Source organism: Quercus robur, chromosome 10 (genome assembly GCF_932294415.1).
Source record: "Quercus robur chromosome 10, dhQueRobu3.1, whole genome shotgun sequence".
Lineage (NCBI taxonomy): Eukaryota > Viridiplantae > Streptophyta > Magnoliopsida > Fagales > Fagaceae > Quercus > Quercus robur.
Window position 1 is genome coordinate 49,266,210 of NC_065543.1, and position 21,769 is coordinate 49,287,978.

Genomic DNA, 21,769 nt, shown 5'->3' on the forward strand with positions numbered 1-21,769 from the left:
TACTAAAGAGCATTGATGATTTCTCCAAATTTATACTCTGACCTAAAGCCTTTGCATAAACCTGAAGAATATTAGCAATCTCCTCAGCTTCATTATTACTTGCCCTGCAAAATAATAAAGAATCATTTGCAAACAATAGGTTAGAAATTTGAGGTGCTCTTTTACAAATGGCCACACTATGAATTCTTCCCTCCAATTCTGCCTTGGCTAGCAGAGAAGTAAAACCCTCTACGCATAAGAGAAACAGATATGGGGAAAGAGGGTCTCCTTGACAGATTCCTCTAGATGGTTGAATATGCCCATATGGCTTGCCATTAATGAGGACAAAAAAAGTTGGTGTGGTCACACATCCCACCACTCTACTTATCCACCCTTCTGGAAAACCCAACCTTTGCATAATACCCTGTAAAAAAGGCCACTCAACCTTGTCATAAGCCTTACTGATATCCAGCTTCAGTGCTAAGGACTCCTTTTTTCCTTTCCTCCTATTCTGCATTGCATGTAGAGTCTCATAGGCCACCAGAACATTATCTGTGATAGGACGCCCAGACACAAATGCACTTTGGGTGGGAGAAATAATTTGAGAAAGGACATGTTTCAATCTATTAGCTAGAACCTTATAAATAATTTTATAAATGACATTACATAGACTAATAATTCTAAAATCAGTCATCTTTTGTTGGATCCTTGTGGATAGTTCCTCATCTCCCTTTGGGTCTGACCAAGGTCTTCTTGGTAATTTGACTTTTAATTTTGATACACATTATAAAATGACACGCTTTTAAAAATAGTAGGGCCACTTTAACTTTTCTAGACTATGAAATATTTAATTTAATACTATGATCGATAAAAGTCAAATTTGTTGGTAAATTGTTACTTTCCTTACATTTTTGTTATTGTATCATTGAAATCTAAAAACATAGTATTGTAAATTCCATTTGCAAAGAACACACAACATCGTGGCAGAAATTCTGACTACATACATATATAGGCACTGTTTTGTTTTATTTAAAATAATTGACGAGACCGTCGCGTATTTTTGGTATGATGGTTACTCCACAAGTACAAGTTTTTGTGGGGTAGAAAATCAAAGATCGGGATTCAAGTTCTCAAAAGAAAGTTTCACACAATCATACACATATACTTAAATTATACTATAGTAGGATTTCAATTTTATTTAAAAAATAATTGGCAAGAAATCATTTCAAATAAGGATAGTTGTTTTCTTGGTTTTTAGACCCGGACCATTCAAAGAACCGGAGAAGTGAGAGGTTCAAGGTTTTTAAGGTCGGATTGAGGTTCAACCGAGGTCGAACCGTGATGACATCAAACTTAATTTAATATTAATTCAAATACAAATAAATGTATTAAATGTGTAAAAATATGGAAATTTACCCTTAAAAAAATATTAAGCAATTAAAACAACTTTCAAATGAATTTTCGTTATTTTTATAAAGTGAATAGAAAATAATATATATAAAAAAGCTTTAAAAAATTGTGTTTATTAATCTTTCAAATAAAAAAATGCATTTTAATTTAAAATAAAATCATTTTTAACATAAATTTACAATTTTCATATTCATATTTATTGATGTGAAAGAATAATTCTTGAACAGAAAAAGAAAAGAAAAAGAAAATACTATTAAGTAAATAGTGATAAAATTAAATCCAAAACTATCAATCTTGTAAAATTAAAATAAATAAAATTTAAATTTCCTTCATGAAGGACATGAGGCAGCTAACTAGTTCAGTGGTTGGTGTGTTGGACAAAGGTCCAAAACTCCTAAGAGGACGCTGGTTCTATTCTTGAAGCATGCGTTTTTCCTAGATAAAAAACTTGTTCATGTTCATTTATTTATAAATAAGTCAAGCTAAAGCCTTAGTTTTAGCCTTGTTTGATAAACAAGCCAAGCTCAAGCAAAAAAAAAAAAAAAAATGTTCGTGAACCAACTCGTGAATAATAGGGCTCAATACAAAACATGCCGAGTTTAGGCTCATTTATAGCTTGATATATGTTTACTAAATAAACTCATTATTATGATATTGCACATATGTTTTGGAATGTTAATTTATAGCTTGTTTATTCATATATGTTTTGGAATTTTAATTTATTTAGATTTGTGAATATTATAGTTGCACGGATGACAAATGTGGATGTGAAAATTGTATTTTGAACAATTACTCAAGCAATAGACAATGAATGGTGAATGGATGGATTTAATTAGGTATATTATTATTATTATTATTATTATTATTATTATTATTATTATTATTATTATTTGTTTACTTGATTAAAAGTATGATAAAATGAGTATATTGTTATTATTATTTTTCTTTACTTGACTTTTAGTGATAGAAGCATTTGATGATGCAATTTTTTTTGGATCCCAAGCTAAAAGCTTAACTTGAGCTCGAGTTTGAAATTGATATTAAGCTTGAGCTTGGCTTGACTAATTAATCAAGCCAAGCCAAGCCCAAGCTTTTTGTCATTTTCATGAGCTCAAGTTCAAACATTGTTTTTAGGCTTGTCTCAAGCTCGAGCTAAGTTTGAGCATTTGATTTTTATTGACAAACCAAGCTCAAACACACACTACTTGACAAAACTTGGCTTGTTTATAGCCCTAGTTTTTCCTAATTTATTTCAAGACCTGTTTTCACTTGTTAAAGAACCGGGTTAGGGCTTGGGTCACGGGTAATTGGGTCGGACTGTCCGGTCCGGTCCGGTCCGGACTGACAACCTTGAGTTTTAGGGGATCTCGAATAGTGTCCATTTGAAAGTTAGGATTTATTTGAAATAAATCTAAGGTTTAGAATATGCCACCTTTGGGTAATGCTACAGCCATAATTTATTTTTACAACATTTTTACAAATTGTTAATATATTCAACTTTTTACTGGTTTTCATCTAAACCCACCATTAACATCATTTTTTTCATTTACTAATAACCATTCACCAGTCACCACATCAGTAATTTGTAATATTTTTCATAAAAAAGTTTGTATTTTTTGCGTTACTCGCCACCTTATTCAAAGTCAATAATTTAACTTAAACTTTAACTATTATTAAGTAAACTAAAATTTTGAAAAAAAAAAGAAAAAGAAAAAAAAAAGGACCTGTGTCTACTCTGCCAGAAAGAACCAAAGAGGGGAAAACATGTTTGGTTTCCTGTGATGAACACAGAGGTTGAATATGGGAGTTGCCTGATCCTCGGAGAGTATTGCATATGCTAGAGTTTACAACATTATGTACTGTAATTGCAATATATTTTTTAAAATGTTTTATATTAAAAATATATATTTAGAGGATCCCCAAAAGCTATAGGCTTGTAAATTTTTATTTTTTATTTTTTATTTTTTATTTCTTTTTTATTTATTTATTTATTCTTTATTTTTTAAGTCTATTTAGACTAACTGACTTCTCAGGGAGACAAAATTCAAATATTTATATGTACATTTATTATAAAAATAAAATTTGGGGAGAGAGGAGGGGGAGGGCCATTAAAGATTTGCTACATACATACAATTGCTTTCATAACAAATTTCACAATTATGCATTGTTGGTTTAATAATAATGCGAACCCAAATGTAGACTATCACAAGTAAATCAATAAGTCCGAGGTCGATCCATAAGGAATGATTGATACTAATGTAAAAAATTCTATTATTAAAAAAAAAAAAAGTTGTTAATTTGTTTTCCACCCAAAGATGGAATATGATCATATTGAAATGACAACTGAAAATAGCAAAATAAGTTTGTGAAAAAGTAATGGAAAAAAACACTAAGAATTCAATGATCCACTTAATATTTTATTATATGAACTTGGATTGTTCTTAACTCAATAAAGGTGGAGAGCTAACTTGCTTAATCCAAAGATAAAACAATAAAACTCTCAAACAAAGTGTAGATCTAGTAGATTGAATGTGAGTGATTAAGCAAGTAATTATATTGGCATGCTACAAAAGAGACCAAACATTTAATATATTCTCAAATCATAACGAATCATGGAGTTTTAAGCATTCTATATATCAAAAAAATCATATTAAATCTTAAGAACTTGTCAACATGCAATGTTTTTAAATATTAAAGTCAATCTCAAAGTTCAGTTATCAATCCATAGAAACACATAGATAATCTCAAGAATACATGATAAAAATATTAGGCTTCACTCTAATCCTAGCTAGCTAGTTAAGCACTCATAATTATCCAAAATAAATCCATAAAAAATTGCTAAAAATCTAAAAGAATAAAGATGAAAAAAAATCTAGGGTTTCTTTTGCCTCTATTTCTCAATCTCCTCCAAAAATAAAGGGTAAATCCCTTTATTTTTGGAATTTTTAGATCACTTTTGACCTCCAAAAGGTTTTATTCCGAATTTGTGGTGAACTACAAAGTTGTAGATATCTGAGTCTTTGTTCCAAAACCGCCAAGAAATAGCTCAATTGAACATATGTGCAAAAAAATTATGGCAAAAATATCGAGACTGCCTCAAATCTTTCCGTCTAGGAATCTTTCTAAATTTGGCTTTGATTTCTTTAGTTCTTCTCTGCTTTTGCACTCCCACATGATTTTGATTTGCTGGACTCCCAAGATTACTCTGCTCTCTCCTAGTGGCCACGTCTTGGAGCACAAATTGAGTGGACTAGTTTATTTCTTTCCATTTCATTAGATGTCCCTGTACGACTTGAAAGCGTGGTTCAATCAGTCCCAGCTTTGGGCTTGGTCTTGGAATGGGCTTGGGCTATGATAAAGCCATAATAGTAATAAGCCATATCATGTGTGTGAGAATTCCCATATAAAATAACCAACCTAATCTGACACTATTATTATATTTTCATAAGAGTCCATGACTAACACTAATTTATTATTTACTATTAGACACTTGCCACCTTACATAACTGTAAAATGAAAAATATATTTTTACGCTAGTTTACCTCCACTATTTTTAACACATATTTACAATTGATGCGAAAATATGTACATTTTAAAATGCTAACATTTTAACACATAAAAATATATGTGAAATAAGTATTGTGAGAGAATTAAACATAGTGTAAAACTTGTTATGCATTATATGGTGACACTAGACTTATTGGGGGCCATTAAGGCCAAAATCAGCTCCCTTAGCCTCAATGTGGATCCATCTCATACTATCAATCTCTTTCTAGAAATGGATGTGCAAATAATTACTAGATCATAATGAAATAACCCATCACTATGCAAGCTATCTCCACTTTTGGAAAATAAAAATTTCAAGAGATAGAACTGTCTAATACAATAACTATATTTTATAAATATTCTACAAAAATGAAGTTTATTTAGTCTACAATACATACTAATTAAATGGCTCCCAAAAACAAAACGGAATTGTTTTACTAAAAAACTTCCGCACCGTCCCAAATCTTTATTAGTGTCCTCTTAGTTGAATTTTAAAGTACTTTAACCAATAACCAAAAAAAAAAAAAAAACCTGTACCCTACTTTCAAATCTTGCTAGACAATGAAAGAGTTTTCCTAGAAATTGAAGGCTAATTAAAGATTGAACCTTTAAATTTAATCAAAGGGAGCTCACTAAATTTGGTTGATTAATGTTAGTTTGCTACTGTCATTTTTATAAAAATGTTAGTAATGTTGACGTGTAAATAATATGGTTTAATTTTTTTTTTTTTGAAATATAATATGGTTTTTTTCCCCGAGAAGATAATATCAGACTTTAATACATAATAACTAACCATATATTTATGGTTAGTTATTATGTATTAAAGTCTGATATTATCTTCTTAAAAAAAAAAAAAAATTTCTGACATTAGATATTATAATAAAAGAAATGATATGTTCATAACATTTTTACAACATTTTCACAACAAATCACAGGTGGTTAGTTGTTATAGGTTCAAATTTGAACCTAACACTAAGATTACTTTTTTGCCCCAACAATAAAGTAAAAATGTTGTGTACGCAGCATTTCTCTTATAATAATAGAGTAATAGTATTAACTATTTTACAACAATTTTAGAAACTACTGATGTGACTTTAGCATCTTCTAAATAATTATTGGTGAATAAAAATGTGATATTAGTGGTGGACTTAAATTAGAATTAGTAAAAATTTTCCACGTCAATATTTTGTAAAATTATTGTAATATAGTTTATAGGTATAGTATTACTCATAATAATATAAGTGAGTGGTTAATATTAAGGGAGTCAACATTGCATAAGCAGCTATTTCGATTTGGTTAGAAAAGCGAAATGTTTTAATATCAAATAATACTAATGTATCATTTTGAAGTTGCCGCTAATATCATATTATATACTATATAATAAAAGTTAGGTTTAGACACCGTAGTTGCGCCAAATGGCTTCACCAAATTGCAAAAAAAAAAAAAAAATTAGATTTTTAGATTTTTAAAATATATATAATTTTTCTTCTACTATAATTTCTAAATTGATAAAAAAAAAAAAAAAAAAAAAAAAGCAGCAACTTTCTTATTTTCATAAAAGAGGATATAAATTCATTATCTACTTTTTTTTTCAAATATATTTTGTTTTAATTTATTTTATTGGATAAATACCAAACTTTTGGATTAAAAGAAAAAGCTAATAACAACACGATATTTACGGTATAATAGAAAAAAAAATTGTAATTAACGTTAACAACTTGATTTTTAGATTTTTGAATATATATATATATATTTATATAATTGTTGAGCCAAGTGACTATACCAAACTATAATAAGTTTTTAGATAAAAACAAAAAGTTTTTAGATAAAAACAAAAAGTTTTTGATCTTATCAACTTCTTTAGAGTTTGGATAAGGTAACAATAAGTGTTTGTATCAACTTCTTCTTCTTCTTCTTCTTCTTCTTCTTTTTTAATTTTATAAAGTAACAATTTCCTCTTAGCTTACGTTATTTTTTATTTTTTATTTTTTTTGGGATGGACATTTATCCTACACCGTCTATTTTCTAATAGTAACAAATTTAAAAGTTTTATTTTTTCTTCTATTTTTTTTTTTTGTGGATAAAGTAAAAAAAAAAAAATGTAATATGTATTAAATTTAACCTAAGCAAATTTTTTCTTTTTTTTTAAATCTAATAAAAATCTAGCTAATAAAGTTAACTAATCTTTTGGGAAAAAAAAAAAAAAAGCTAATATGTAATTAACTTAAACTTCTTGATTAGGTAAACTCCTTTTTCTTTTGGTTCATATCAAGTTATCAACTTCTTCACAACTTAAAATTATCTAATATAAAAGTGGGGGTATATATACAGTTTTGGTGTACTTTTCCCTTTTCCTACTGTACGGTTTGTTGATATTATTTCCCTCTCATACCTTACCTATGAAACTTGCATGTATGTATTTGCATTCTTCTTTTTGTTTTTTCATAAAATTCTATTCTTAATTTTTTTTCATCAAATTGAATATGTTTTGTGTGCAGGTTGCCTTTTGTTTAAGTTATTTTTGTTAAATTTCATCTAATTTATATGCTTATTATATATGGTCTTAAGAATCAATGGTATATCTTCTATGAGAACTAACGGATTAATTTTAGCAAAAATCTTATTCGCTTTTTGAAAAATTTGTATTTATGTGAGTGTCTTTACTTTAACTGTAATTCTAGATTTTTTTTTTTTTTTTTTTTTTTTTTTTTATTTTTTTGAAGTTTATATTTTTTTTAATTATTGAATTCAGAGTTTCTTTGTGTGTGTTGTAGTAAATTTTTCTTTCAATTTTTTTAAAAAAAATAAATTTGGGTAGCTTTTAATTTGTAAAATGTGTGTGTGTGTGTGTGTGTGAAATACTGACAAAGTAAGGTACTATTATTGATTTTTCCTATATGTACATCCACAAATAGCCATGAGACCAAGATTTGAGCATAGAAAACTGAAAGTTCAAATAGTGTATAAAACACTATGAATGTTTAGACCCCCAATTTAGAAATTACTAATTCAAGCTTAATGTCAAACAATTAATGTGCGGAATATGAACATAAGCTTAAAACAGAATTGATAAACAATCTAAACCAAATAAAATCACATCCACAATAGAAATTAAATGGAAAAGATTAAGGGAAGAGAAATGCAAACACAAGGACAACACACGATGTGTTATCGAAAAGAAAACCGAAGCCCTCAGCGTAAAACCTCTCCGCCGCCCTCCAAGCAGTAAACAATCCACTAAAGAATGTAGTTGGGATACATGAATAACAGAAGACCCTCCAAGCCTAATCTACCCAATGTACCTAAGCCCTCCAAGCTCCTACTCCAACGAGGTTACGCCGAACCTATTTCTTCTTTAACTTACCGGATTCCGCTACTTGACCATAGCATCAACCAATATGAAATTACTCCCTTCTTAACTTCTTCCCAAACATCAAATGGCCTTCTCACAGATATGGGTATGGTGAGAAAAGGTTTTGGTAATGTACCTCTCAAGGATTTGACAATAGAGAGGAAGAGAGTAGAGGAATTTGAAAAGTCTCTATGTGAAAATTGTGGATGAATCAATCTTGTTTTTCTCTAGGGTTTCTCCCTCAAAATTCTCTCTGGAAGCTCTCTAAATATTGTGGGTATAAGGGTCTATATATAGTAGGGTGAGAATGAATGTGAAAAGTCAGTTTTTCCCAAACAGGTGGTCTGGCAACTTGGCCTTGTGACTGGGCTGCGTCGCAAGTTCAAGCCACGAGCTAACGGCCTGGCCAGCTTGGGACTTTTTTCCTGTAGTGCAACAGCTAGCATGACTCTTCAGCTCCCCTGCATGCTTCACACGTGTGCCAACTTTGGCAGCTTGCCAGTCGCGAGTCACCTGTGAGTCACCCACGAGTCACCCGCGAGTCCAACCACGAGTCTCTGCATCCTTGCACAATCTTGAGCATTTCTTCATACTCTCTCACTCACTACCCTTACATGATTTCCACATAAATACAGGGTTACTAATTACTAAAATACAAGCAAATTTGGCACGAAATAAAGCCAACAAGATGGTTGATAAAATTCAACCTTACAATCTCCCCCTTTGGCTATTCCGTGACAAAACCCTAAAATAAACTCTAGACTTTACATGTGAGTTGGGAACAGTTGAACAAAACTCACCCACACCTAACTCTAGAATCTGATAAGCTCTTGAATCATATGAACAAGAATCTCCTAAAACATAACAACATAATATCATCATTGTATGCAGAAAAACTTGAAATTGCATATAAGACAAGCATAATGTGATCAAGCAAAATGGAATGAGAAATAAACCATGGCTTGACCAAACTGGCAATCACTATAAAATAGTGACCACCATGCTCATTCACTCTTGGAATGAACATCCGGACATACAAGCCAATAAGCTCAATGCAAATCACTTGCATGTCCAACACTCAACCAATGGATAATACAAAAAGTGTATGTATCTAGGAACAAAATCCTACAAGGGCACAAGAGTGAGAATACTTAAAGAAATTGCATAACATTTAGCTATAAGTATTTGTTAAGGGCCAATTGTGAGAATCCAGGTGGAAAGAAAGAAAGCCCAATAACAAGGGCAACAAAGAATTGGCAAAGCAGACAGCAAAATCATTAGGCCCAAGAGGCAGGAATAATGAATCATAGGCCCAAGAAATAAACAAATGGGCCTTGAAGAGGCAAGTGGGCTTAAAGAAGCCCAGAAAGAGAGAAATAGCATCTCATGAGCAGTGTATGATGTAGAAAAGTGAGAAAAGGGCCACTGTAAGCCCAAAGTAATGCAAACTAAGAAAGTAAGGGGTTTATGGCAGGCCCATGAACACCAAGGATGAGAATAAGGTTATTGGGCCAAGGAAGCCCAATGAAGTTAGTAAAAGCCCATGGGAATGCAGAATTAGCAAAAGGGCCGAGGAAGCCCAAAGAAAGTAAACGGGCCAAGGATGCCCAAGGAAAAACAAAAGGGACACAGGAGCCCATAAATAAGAGAAAACCAATGGCCATACCAAGCCACTGGGAGAAAGAGTAAACGGCTGGCCTAAAGAGGCCCAGTAGAATTAAATCATTACAGCAAGAATAACAGAACAATATGGCAAGAAATGAGGGAAACCAAGGAGTGGGCCAAAGAAATGTAAGGCCCATCATCAAATAAAGCCCAGCTCCTGAGAGGAGCGGGAAAACAAAAAGCAACCCACATAAAAGGTCAAAAAACACGGACGACAAGCCTCTAGACCACAATAAATGAATGGGCAGCAGGCAGATTTTGAACACATATGGAATGAAGGCATGCGCAAGGCCAAGGCATGCGCAAGGCCTAGGCACCACTAGCCTGTACCTAGCCAATATAGAGCATGGTGAGGTCGGGGGGTCAAAGATTCAGAGGGCATGGTTTGATGGTTGGGAGAGGGAAAAAATCTATTTTGAAGGTTCCGGCTCAAGTTATTTCGGGGAGGTGTCCTGCTGGGATGGCTTACTACCCAAAAGAGGCAAGCTGAGTTGGAACCATTAGGTGCATGCCATGAGGGATAGGGAGAGAGAAATAACCCAGACCGTAGTAGGAAAGGGTGCCACGGCAGACAAGCAAACAAAATACTTTTCCTTATTTGGTGATGGGAGGGTGACACACAGACGGAATAGTAATGGTTGGCAAGTACACCCAAACTAGACAAAGGGAGTTAAGGGCTAAAGTAGTAAAATGTGGTCACGACAGGCACTATAAAAGAAGGGTCTTGCCGTGAACAGAAAGGGGGGAGAACGACGGGAACTTCGACTGAGAAATAGAAACTTAAAAAGAAATAGCAAAGAAACGAGTGGGAAAAGAAAGAAAGAATACCACAAGAAAGAAAGACAAAAGTGAGAATTAGAACGGTAGGCATGCACCGGTAGATTGGTCCCTTTTCTCCCTCATGAAATCTAGCTCTCAGTGAAAACCTCAAGGATCATCTGTGCAGAAAAACCACTCAGGTCCGTTTCCTTCAGGGCAGTTAATTTCCACGGTAGGACTCTTTCCTGAGAGATTGACTGCGTTGAGAAGGAACGTTCTTTCCTCTTTGGCTCTGCTCCTGCAGATTGGATTTTGGTTGATTTCCCTAATATTCTGACTATCCCATGCATATTAATATTTAATATCTTTGGTTCTGTTCTTTCCCTTCCGCAAAAAAAAAAAAAAAAAAAAAAAAAAAAAAAAAAAAAAAAAAAAAAAAAAAAAAAAAAAAAAAAAACGATTAATATTGCTACTGTAATTGAGTTCAGGGGCTGTTTGGTCATTTCCCACTAAGTGGCCAAATGTTTTTTGTTTATTTTATTATTATTATGTCTGTCTACCACGACTTTCCTAAAACAGTTTTGCCTGCCGTGAACACGTTCCTAACAGACCTGGCCTAGTTTGCGCACAAGCCGGACCAACTTAAGTTGAAGCTGGACCGGTCCCAACTTCCTTATCCAGAAAACTTAGGTTTAGTGCAGCAAAAGGCAGCCCAACACCACTAGTACAGCCCACCATCTTACAATTGGTGACTCTGTTGGGGAGTTGGGAAGCAGATAGGGGTAAAAGAAAAAAAAAAAACATAGCCCCTCGCAAGCAATGCCACCAAAGTCCAGAACGACACGGAATATGAATGTCGTACCCTCGCAAGTAGAATCCAGGCCAACAACGCCCCATTAACAGCAACCGAACCAAACGGAAGGTGCCAACAGAACGGGGGCTGATCCTCAGCTGCAGCCAAGAGTCCCCACGGACAATGTTAGCACTTTTATTAAAGTATTGCAATCACTGCAGCACTCACAGCAACAAATAATGGAAGAAATCTGTCAACTAAAAGTAGACAAAACAAAGGAGAAAGGCAGCCAGCATGACCTAGAGCATGCAGCAGACAGAGAAGAGACACTAGCAGGAGGTGTCCCACGGAACGCAGAACAGCGCTTCATTATTGTGGCTGAAGTAGCAGCTCTCCTAGAACAAGAGAGAGCCAGAACACCAAAGGAGAGGTTTTATGCACGAAAGCCTTCTTACCCTCTAAAAGTACTCAACAAACCATACCCTGAGAGGTATGAGCCAAGGGCCTTTGCACATACGATGGCAAGAAGGGAAGTGCAGTTGAGTACATGAGCAAATTTATTGATACCCTTGGCCCTTACGTAGCAGACGAAGACCTATGTCTGCGAGAATTTTCAAAGTCGCTGTGTGACTGGGCATACACCTGGTACATCGGCTTAAAACCAAGATCGATCCCAACTTGGGATGACATGGTGGATGTATTTTGCACTAAGTACTTCCACAGAGAGGAAATAGTAACGCTCGCAACCCTGCAAGCGACCAAGCAAAGGAATGGCGAAGATTTGATGGAATACATCAAGCGGTTCAGGGACATAGCACTTGACTGCTATGACCATCGTGAAGAAAGGACCTTAGTAGAAATGTGCATAACTAACATGATTCGGGAATTCAGAGTTGTCCTAGAAAATCTAAAAATTTCACAGTTTGCACAACTGTTGCAGAAAGCTAGGAAGACGGCCTAGTTCGTAAAACCCAATTCAGACAAAAGAAACACCCCGCAGGCTATAGTGGTGTCCACTGGAGAGCGGAGAAGGAAAACAGAATGGAGGGAGTACGATACGCCCCCACCCATACCGTGTACTCCTAAGGAGCTGGATGTGTTGCTAGACAAATGGATAGCAAACGGGATCTTTAAACCCAACTAGGTTTCCAGAGAACCCACGGAGGAAGAAAGAAGAGATCCTCGCTTCTGCCACTTGCATAACGATGTACAACATCCCACCGCATAATGCTAGGCGCTTTGCAGGTTGGTGCACCCAGGATTAAAGAAGGCACATTGGAGTTAACCTAGCAGGAAGTCCAAAGAAACCCACTCCCAAACCACAAGGGAAAGGGTATAGTAGCAGTGGTAATATTCGTAGACCCAGGAGAGGACGAGGAAGAGAACTTGGCCCTGCTTGCCGCGGCGATTACCACTCTACAGCAGAGTGCCAAGTTCAAAAATTTGTTTGACCAGTTGGGACTCACAGCAAAGGAAAGAAAGATAGCCACAAAGGCTTTGGTGAGTATCGCCTCCGGGGTAGGGGTAGAGTGCTTATCAGCAGAAATGCCAGAAGACAGAGCCCTCCTACAGGAATCGACAGAGATCACGTTTAGCAGTGAGGACATGGAGGTGGGACACCCGGATCACAGGAGGCCTCTCTATTTGGCAGCATCCATAAATCAAATCCCCATCAAGAGGGCCTTGGTAGATACAGGTGCTTCCGTAAACCTCTTTCCGTTGAGCACCTTTCAAGCAGCAGGAATTTTAGAAAGAAAGATCCAAGGATGCCCGATGGAAGTAACGGGGTTCGGCAGAAGAGGCGAGTACACCACAGGCCACATTTAGTTGTGGTTGAAAGTAGGTCCTATAGCTTCTTTAGCTCGTTTCCATGTGGTCAGAACAGAAGTATCCTATCATATGCTTTTGGGAAGGCCTTGGCTATACAAACACCGACTGGTCCCATCCACCTACCATCAATGTGTGAAAGGAAGATTGAAGGCAAGATGATACGTATAGCTGCAAACCCCTCGCCATTTGAGCAAACAGAAGCTCACTTAGTGGAAACCATGTTTTTACGACCAATGGGCTCCATCCGGGGAAAGCTCGGTCTCAAGGCCGTGAGGTACCTTCGTGCCTAGATGGGAAGATGTCCAAGGTGACCCAGAACCCGATCTAAGGGAGCTACTGGCGTGAAAGAAGAAAAGAAAAGAAGCGCATGCCGCAGAGCCAGACAACACACCCCAGTGCATCAGGGTCCGAGGCCTTGATGACAGGATCGTGTAAAAGTTATGAAGGCGCGTGGGGCCCACGAGTGAGATGCAAGCGGGCCCCACCTAAGACGGGTAACATGGGAGTTTGGCGTGTTGCATCGCTCAAGAAAGTTTGGGAAAGGAAGAAGAGAAGGATGGGGAAGTTGCGGCAGAAAAGGACACACAAGTTGTAGCAGAGGAAGAATTGGAAGAAGTTGACCTAGGGTCTGATTCACAAGACCAAGGCCTATCTCAATTAGTGCAAGCCTAACAGAAAAAGAAAAGTCAGAACTGATACTACTGTTGAAAGAATTCAAAGATATTTTCGCTTGGGACTATAGTGAAATGCCAGGACTGGATCCCGGGCTAGTTGTGCATACATTAAATGTAGACCCAGGGGCCAAGCCGGTGGCCTAACCTACCGGGATATTTCACATAGAAATAGAAGGGCAGATAGTCAAAGATGGTGCAGAAATTGCTAGTTGCAGGATTCATCAAGCTTATTCAACATCCTCGATGGCTATCCAACATAGTACTAGTAAAGAAGAAGAACGGCCAGATAAGATGCTGTGTAGATTTCAGAAATCTCAACAAAGACTGTCCAAAGGACGAGTTCCCATTACCAAACATGGATTTACTAATGGATTCCGCTGCAAGAAGCGCCATGTTTTCATTCATGGATGGTTTCAGCGAATACAATCAGATCAGAATGGCACCAAAGGATGCAGAGAAAACTGCTTTCCGAACACCCATGAGCAATTTCTACTACACTGTGATGCCCTTCGGGTTAAAAAATGTCGGCGCAACTTATCAACGAGCATTGACGACCATATTTCACGATATGATACACCAGTAGCTAGAGGACTATGTGGATGACATAGTGGTTAAATCAAGGAGGAGAGAAGAACACTTTTGCGTGTTAAAAAGGGTATTCGAAAGATGCAGAGCTTTTAAGTTAAGAATGAATCCCCTCAAGTGCGCATTTGGGGTATCCTCTGGAAAATTCCTGGGTTTCCTGGTTCACAGTAGGGGGATAGACGTGGACCCGGCCAAAGCCACGACCATAGCAACTATGAGACCTCCGGCCACGGTAAAAGAGTTGAAGAGTTTCTTAGGAAAAGTCTCATATGTTCGGAGATTCGTCCCTGGATTGGCATTAATCACTTCTGCCTTCACCAAGTTGCTCAAGAAGGGGCAAAGTTTTGAGTGGGGGGAAATGCAGCAAACGGCCTTCAAAAGACTACAACAGATAATGATGAACCTTCCCACGGTGCAGGCCCCTATCCATAAAAAACCATTGCTACTTTACTTCTCCACCAACTCGTATGCCATTGGTGTGTTAAACGCCCAGGAGGATGGAGGTGGTGTCGAGCAGCCAGTGTACTATATCAGCCGCGCTTTAAAAGATGCAAAGACTCGTTATCCAAGGGCAGAGAGAACGTGCCTGGCCATTGTATATGCTTTGCAGAGGTTGTGTCATTATTTCTTGGCCTATGAAGTATGGCTGATGACTAAGTCCCATGCCATCAAAACTTTGTTACAACAACCGATCCTCTATGGCAGGATATCCTAGTGGTTGCTACAATTGTCATAGTACAATTTGAGAATGAGGACACCTAGGGCGGTGAAAAGTCATGCTATAGCAGATCTATTGGCACAATTTCCAAGAGAGGAAGAATTCCTGCTGGATGATGAAGTTCCAGGGGAAGTAGTTGTGGCAGAAGAAGTTGGAGAACAGTGGGTAATGAAATTTGATGGGTCTTCTACTACCCAGTCTGGAGGGGTGAGAGTAGTTTTGTATCATAAAGAAGACAAGGCAGTGGCGTTGTCATTCAAGCTGGAATTCCCCTGTTCAAACAACACGGCGGAGTACGAAGCCTACTTAACCGGGCTAGCCACAGCTCTCGAAATGGGAGTCAAACATTTGAGGGTATTGGGAGATTCGAACCTGGTCATCTGCTAGGCCAAAGGAAGCTTTTCCTTAAAAGAGCCCAGCCTAGCCCCATACAGAGCAATGGCCCAGAGAATGGAAGAAAAATTCTCAACCTTCGAAATGGAGCATGCTCCAAGAAACGAAAACCGATTTGCGGATGCGTTAGCCGCACTGGGGTCGAAAATAATCTTCAAAGGGGATAGCACCAGGATAGAAGTCAGTAAAAGGGAAGAATCCATCATTGAGGTGTTGAAGGAAAAGTTCCGGGAGGAACAGGGCGAAGGGGATTGGCGAATCCCCATAAGGGAAGTCTTGATAAAGGGAGAAGATGCCGCAGAATTAAAAATACTAAAAGATTACACCTTGGTGGGAGAGGGGCTGTATCGCAAGATGCCAGGTGGGGTCTTGTCCAAATGCGTGGGGTAGGAGGATGCCCAGAGAAAATTGAAAGAAGTACACGACAAGACTTGCGGGTCCTGTGGGGAAGTTAGCCTTTACCGAAGACTTCAAAGGGCAGGATTCTATTGGCCAAGTATGGGTAAAGATGCAGATCAAGTCCAAACCCAGTGTGGGACCTGCCAGCTTACGGTAGACAGGAAGGAAAGTTACGCTGTATTCGTCAGCGTGGACTGGAGGAGCCCTTTCATGCAGTACCTAACAGAAGGCATCCTGCCACAAAAGCACAGTGAAAGATACATGCTTAAGAGGTTGGCAACGCGTTACTTCTTGCATAACATGGTCCTTTTCAAAAAAGGATATGATGAGGACCCTTTGAAGTGTTTAGGCCCTGAAGAAGCAAAAGAAATGATAAAAGAAGTACATTCAGGGGAATGTGGTGAGCACCAGGGGAAGAAAAAGCTTTACAGATGCCTGCTGCAGATGGGCTACTACTAGACAACTATGAAAAGAGATGCGGCAGAATTTGTGAAAAAGTGTCGCAGTTGTCAGGTACAAGCCAACTTAATTCATACCCATCCGCAGAATTTACATAGCATGGTCACCCCATGGCCCTTCCACACTTGGGGGCTAGATTTAGTAGGGTCAGTTAACCCACCATCACATGGATACATATGGATACTAGTGGCTATAGAGTATTTTACTAAGTAGGCAGAAGCAGTGCCACTCCGTAAGGCCATAGGAGGAGCAATGAAAAATTTCATCAAAGAAAATATAATTGTAAGGTTTGGGGTGCCTCACAAGATCATCAGTGACAATGGCACACCATTTGTCAACAGTGATGTAAGGAAGATGCTAGAGTTCTATCAAGTCAAGCACCACCAATCATTGCCTTATTACCTTCAAGGGAATGGGCAAGCAGAGGCAATGAACAAAACTCTCATCAAGATCATCAGTAAAATGAGCCAAGAGTATATGGGAGGATGGGCGACGCACCTGCCAGATGCTCTCTGGGCTTATAGAAAATCACCAAAGTCAGCCACAGACTTTTCACCCTTTTCCTTAGTTTACGGAACTGCGGTAGTAAGCCCGGCAGAAATAATGACACCGTCCCTAAGAGTTATGCAGATGCGAGAAAAGGAAAAGGAGGGAGAAGTCTTTGCGGCGAAAAGGTGCGAAGACCTAGAAGGACTTGATGAAAAGAGAGAAAAGGCCCAGGAACGCAGCCGAAGATACAGACAAAAGATAACTGAAGCCTATGGCAGGATGACTAAGGAAAGAGTGTTCGCAGAAGGACAACTTGTGTTAAAGGTGGCAGACTATGTCAGGCGAGGTCTAGCAGGACCATCTAAGTTTATACCAAAGTGGGAGGGACCCCTTGTGATAAGGAAGCACATCAAAGTGGGTATTATTGCCTAACTCAAATGAATGGCAAAGACTTAATGGATCTCGTCAATGGGAAATGGTTGAAACATTATTATGCCTAGGGAAAAGAGTTATGTGGTTGTCCCTTTCTTTTGCTAAAAACTTTTATGTTTCCTTTACTTCTTTTTTATTCCTTCAAGTGATTATGTCACAGAAAAAAAAATTTGTAACGTGCTTTCATGAATATGTAATGAAAAAGTACGAAGAATTAGCACCATGTCATTGCGATAGTAAAAGTAGTAGCAAAGTATAACATCATGATTACAAACCCAAACTGTGGCAAACACACGCCAAATAAATACTATAGGAAACATATAAGTGTTGTGGGCGACATAACAAAAGCAGGAAAGCAAAGAAGAAGCAAAGGGAACTGCATCATCATCAATGGAGTCCGGAAATGAGAGTCTGGTCTCCAAAACAACTGGGCCCACCAACAATAGAAAGAAGGCGCTCGCGACGACCCTCCAAGTCCGCCACCTCTTTCTTCAGAATCTTGATCCGGGCATCTATAACATCAATGGCTGCCTGAACTCTCCTCATAAAAAGGGCTCGAGCAACCTCACGGAGGTGATCTAGAACAAACCCCACAGCAAAACCCACGCTGATAAGCTCCTGAATCGCGGCCCTCCATTGCAGGATTCTCTCAACAGAGACAGTATCAACAAAGCTGTGCTCAATGTCGTTCAGCACACATCCTAACATCTTCAATAAATGCTCCCTAGCAGAACGACCAAGATGGAATTCTTGCATAAAATTGCCATGGCTGCTGTAGATCATTAGTGAGTGGGAAACGTAATCCTCAGGAACTTGGAAACCATAAAAATCCACGTAAGGAGGACCAGAAGCCCAGAAGTCTGCCGGGCAAAGGTCGGGCAAAGGTCGGGCAAAGAAGGTTGCAGCATCATTCGCAGGGTCTGGGACGGTGGCAGAACTGCTACCCACCTTAAACTGAGAAGGGGCAGTGGGAAGCGGACCTATAAAGAAAAACGCAAGGCAAAATGAGAAGTCATGGTCTGGGAAGAAAAGATTTACAAAAAAATGATGAAGGAAAAAATAAAGGGGAAAGGAAACTTACCGAGGCTACCAAGAATGGGGGCTGCGGGTGCAGCAGAAACAAGTACTGTAAGTACAGTAGAAGCAGGTGCAGTAGGTACGGTTGAAAAGGGTGTTGAAGGTGCGACAGGAACGGGCACTACGGGTATGGTAGGAGCAGGCATTCCTACGCCTGCTGCGACTCCTGGCCCCTTAAAAGTCTCTGCAAGCAGGGAAATAGGCATACAAATGAAACGCAAGTACACATAAAAAAAGGGGGGAGGAGTGAACTTAACAAGAAAAAAAAAAAAAAGGATACATTCCCATTAAGTCAGGCTCGGGTGAAGCACTTTCCTCTTCGCCAGAATCAAAAATCTTCTTCTTTAAGATAAGCGCATCATCAAGATCCTTAAGAATGTCATCGGACCCCTCAGAGGATAGGTCCGTATCAAGACCATGTGTAGCGGAACCGGGAATGGAGGAAGGAGTAACAACAAGAGAAGCACCGCCCTTTGCAACGTGGGAGATAACTGCAAAGGGGTCACTGGTGGAAATAACAAGCGGTAGAACAGAGGGAGCAGTCTTTGTCTGAATGGCAACAGGAGAAATGGCTCTCTCTAGAGGAGCGGGTGTCTCGACGGGCAGAGGTGTAGTCTCACCAACCCTTTCGGTATGAGTACCCTCTTCTGTGGGTACCGGCTCGGCGGAAGGGGTGGGAGCTTTGGCAGGAGCCTTATGTGTAGCAGTAGAGGGAGTGAGTGTTGCGAATGCCACATCGATCCCATAAAAAAAGTTCTCCTCGGCAGTAGGACGATATACGGATAGAGATTTGGGCTCCTCCTAAAAAAAAAAAGGGAAGAAGGGGAATATAAATACTGATGTGAAGACCAAATGAACTATTAACAATGTGAGGCAAACAAAAGACATATAGCAGAGGGAACACGTGCAAAAAAAAAAAAGAGAAGTAAAGAAAAGAGACGTACCTCAGATTCGGGCTCATCAAGCAGAATAGAGTGGGTAACTGATGAGTCCTCTTTATGCTTAGACTAAAAGAAAGGAGGAAGAGGAAATTAACAAGGTTAGCCGCAAGAAAGTTAAGAGGTATTTTCTAAAAAAAAAAGATAACTTACCCTTCGCTTAGCAGCAAACACAGGATGAGGGGTTGTCTTCCTTTTGCTGCCTTGGGTTCTGCTGGCTAGGGAAGCACTTGTAGGTGGCAGTAGGGTGGCAGTCTTGGATTTGCCGGCAGATTTAAGCTTGGCAGGAGCTTTCTTACTCGGTACAGAAATGTTTGTTACTTTGACCTTTTTCTCCCAACCGGGAGGATAATCGCCAGCATGCCAGTACCATCCCTCTTTCTCTGCATCCCATTCAAAGATGGCTGACCGGTTCTGTCTTCTGGCATATGCCAAAGCAAATTTGGAAGGAAGAAGTAAGCAAGGGTTAACCGAGATGACCATACTGAGCCTATCAGGGGGAATAAGAGAGAAGCCACGGCTACCCACTAGCTCATCCTCGAATGTAGTCATCACCGCTTGCTAATAACCATGCATGGGAGGAGTACAGAGGCCCTCCCTTAGTGAACCGTGAACTGTAACTGTACTGAAACGCTGCCTCCAAAATTCAAAGGCAATATGCCGCAGAAAAGGGCAGACCGAAGTAGGAGATTCCATAAGGAAATGTCATTGGAGATATCCAGTCTAACCCAAACTGCCTTCTTACTCGGTTAGCAGGATAGTGAACGAACCTAATACCTTTGTCGGCTAAGTAAGGTAGCCATCCGACATTAGTGGCCACCAGATAAATGATCCCCGTTTCATCAAAACCAGCCAAGGGGGTAGTAGTCCCAACAGTATCAACAAACGAACCCATGGCAGAATCTATGCATGTATAATTTGCACCCAAATTTCTATAAGCCTTCTAAGAAAAACCGACACCTTCATCAAAAGACTTAACAACAGAATAACCAATGGACTTCAAGCCAGACCAGAGGAAAGTAAGCGGAAAATTAGACTCAAATCTACTGCAAAAGTCAGTGATTATCCTCGGGCATGTTTGGTACTTATCTCTAGCAAAATGAGCAGGTCTACACTTTGCTAAGTATTGAGCACAACGCTGAAATAACAACTATTGCAATATGGTACAGTGGATAGAAGAGCTATATGGCAGGATCCTGCCTGACTCTCGTCACTACGTAGGATGTCTAATTGGACATACAGATGCCCCAAGAACATGGGGGCCAACGGCAGGCTCACCTCAGCAGATATTTTGATGGCTAATCAAAAGTACAAAGGCTTTATGGCATAGTGGGGGTGGGACCCAAAAACAAATTTACAAAGCCAAAACGCAACAAAAGCCGCACGACAAGCAACTACAAAAAACTTAGAAGAAGAACTAACCTAGTATGACAGTTTGACATTTCCAACCATCCTCTTCCTCAATTTGGCCTCAATAGCCTCTTCTTCTGGAGAAAACTCTAGAGTGGCAGGATCGGCATCACCGAGAATAGGCAGAAGTAACTGATTGGCCACGTCTTCAAGGGTAACGGTGAGTTCACCGCACGAGAAAAAGAAGGTGTGGGTGGTGGTACACCACCGTCGGACCAAATTTCGGAGGTTGTAAAGGTCCCGGAAGTTCGACAGGCAGTGAGATGAGACGATGGCTTTCAAAACGCCGGCTCGTTGCAACAACCCCATGAAACCCACATCAGATAACTCATTATCTACCCATTCTCTCCAACCCAAGGCAGTACCCGACCAGAATTCGAAATGAATGGGTATGGGAAGTGAGATGCCTTGGCGAATGGCTAGATCAGGGATTAAGGATGCTAATGGAGCCCAAGAGACGTCGGGGTTTCGTCAGCCAAGGGCGAGCCATATGTGACCCAGTGGCGGCGACGGCGCATAGTTACCAGGAACTTTTGAAAAGTGAGGGTGGACTTCGTACCACGGATCGATCAAAGGGACGCATTCACTGTTGGGGTCGCGCTGTGTCTCTTCCCCAATGGACTGCTCCGACTCAGAGTATTCTATCTCCTCGCCTACATCAGGAACGGCGGGAAAGTCGGAAGCGATTGCTTTCCCTTTATAGCGGGAAGAGCCTTGGCTTTTCACCGGTGACATGGTAAGAGGACTTAGCCGGAGAAGATGGGTACGGGTGTTTGAAAAGAAAACGATAGTGAAGAGCAGGAGACGGAGAAAATGTGTTCTTGGAAAAGAAGGAGTTTGTGTTTAATGTGCAGAAGGACT

The 21,769-nt window shown here is 38.9% G+C and overlaps 1 protein-coding gene across 1 annotated transcript; it reads left to right on the top strand.

Annotated features, from left to right (window-relative positions):
- Window positions 1-16,568: 16,568 nt before the first annotated feature.
- Window positions 16,569-17,483, top strand: LOC126704291 (uncharacterized). The gene is made up of 2 exons (XM_050403294.1): window positions 16,569-16,616; window positions 16,776-17,483. Exons 1-2 carry the CDS (start codon window positions 16,569-16,571, stop codon window positions 17,481-17,483), a joined length of 756 nt encoding a protein of 251 aa, XP_050259251.1.
- The last annotated feature ends 4,286 nt before the right edge of the window (window positions 17,484-21,769 follow it).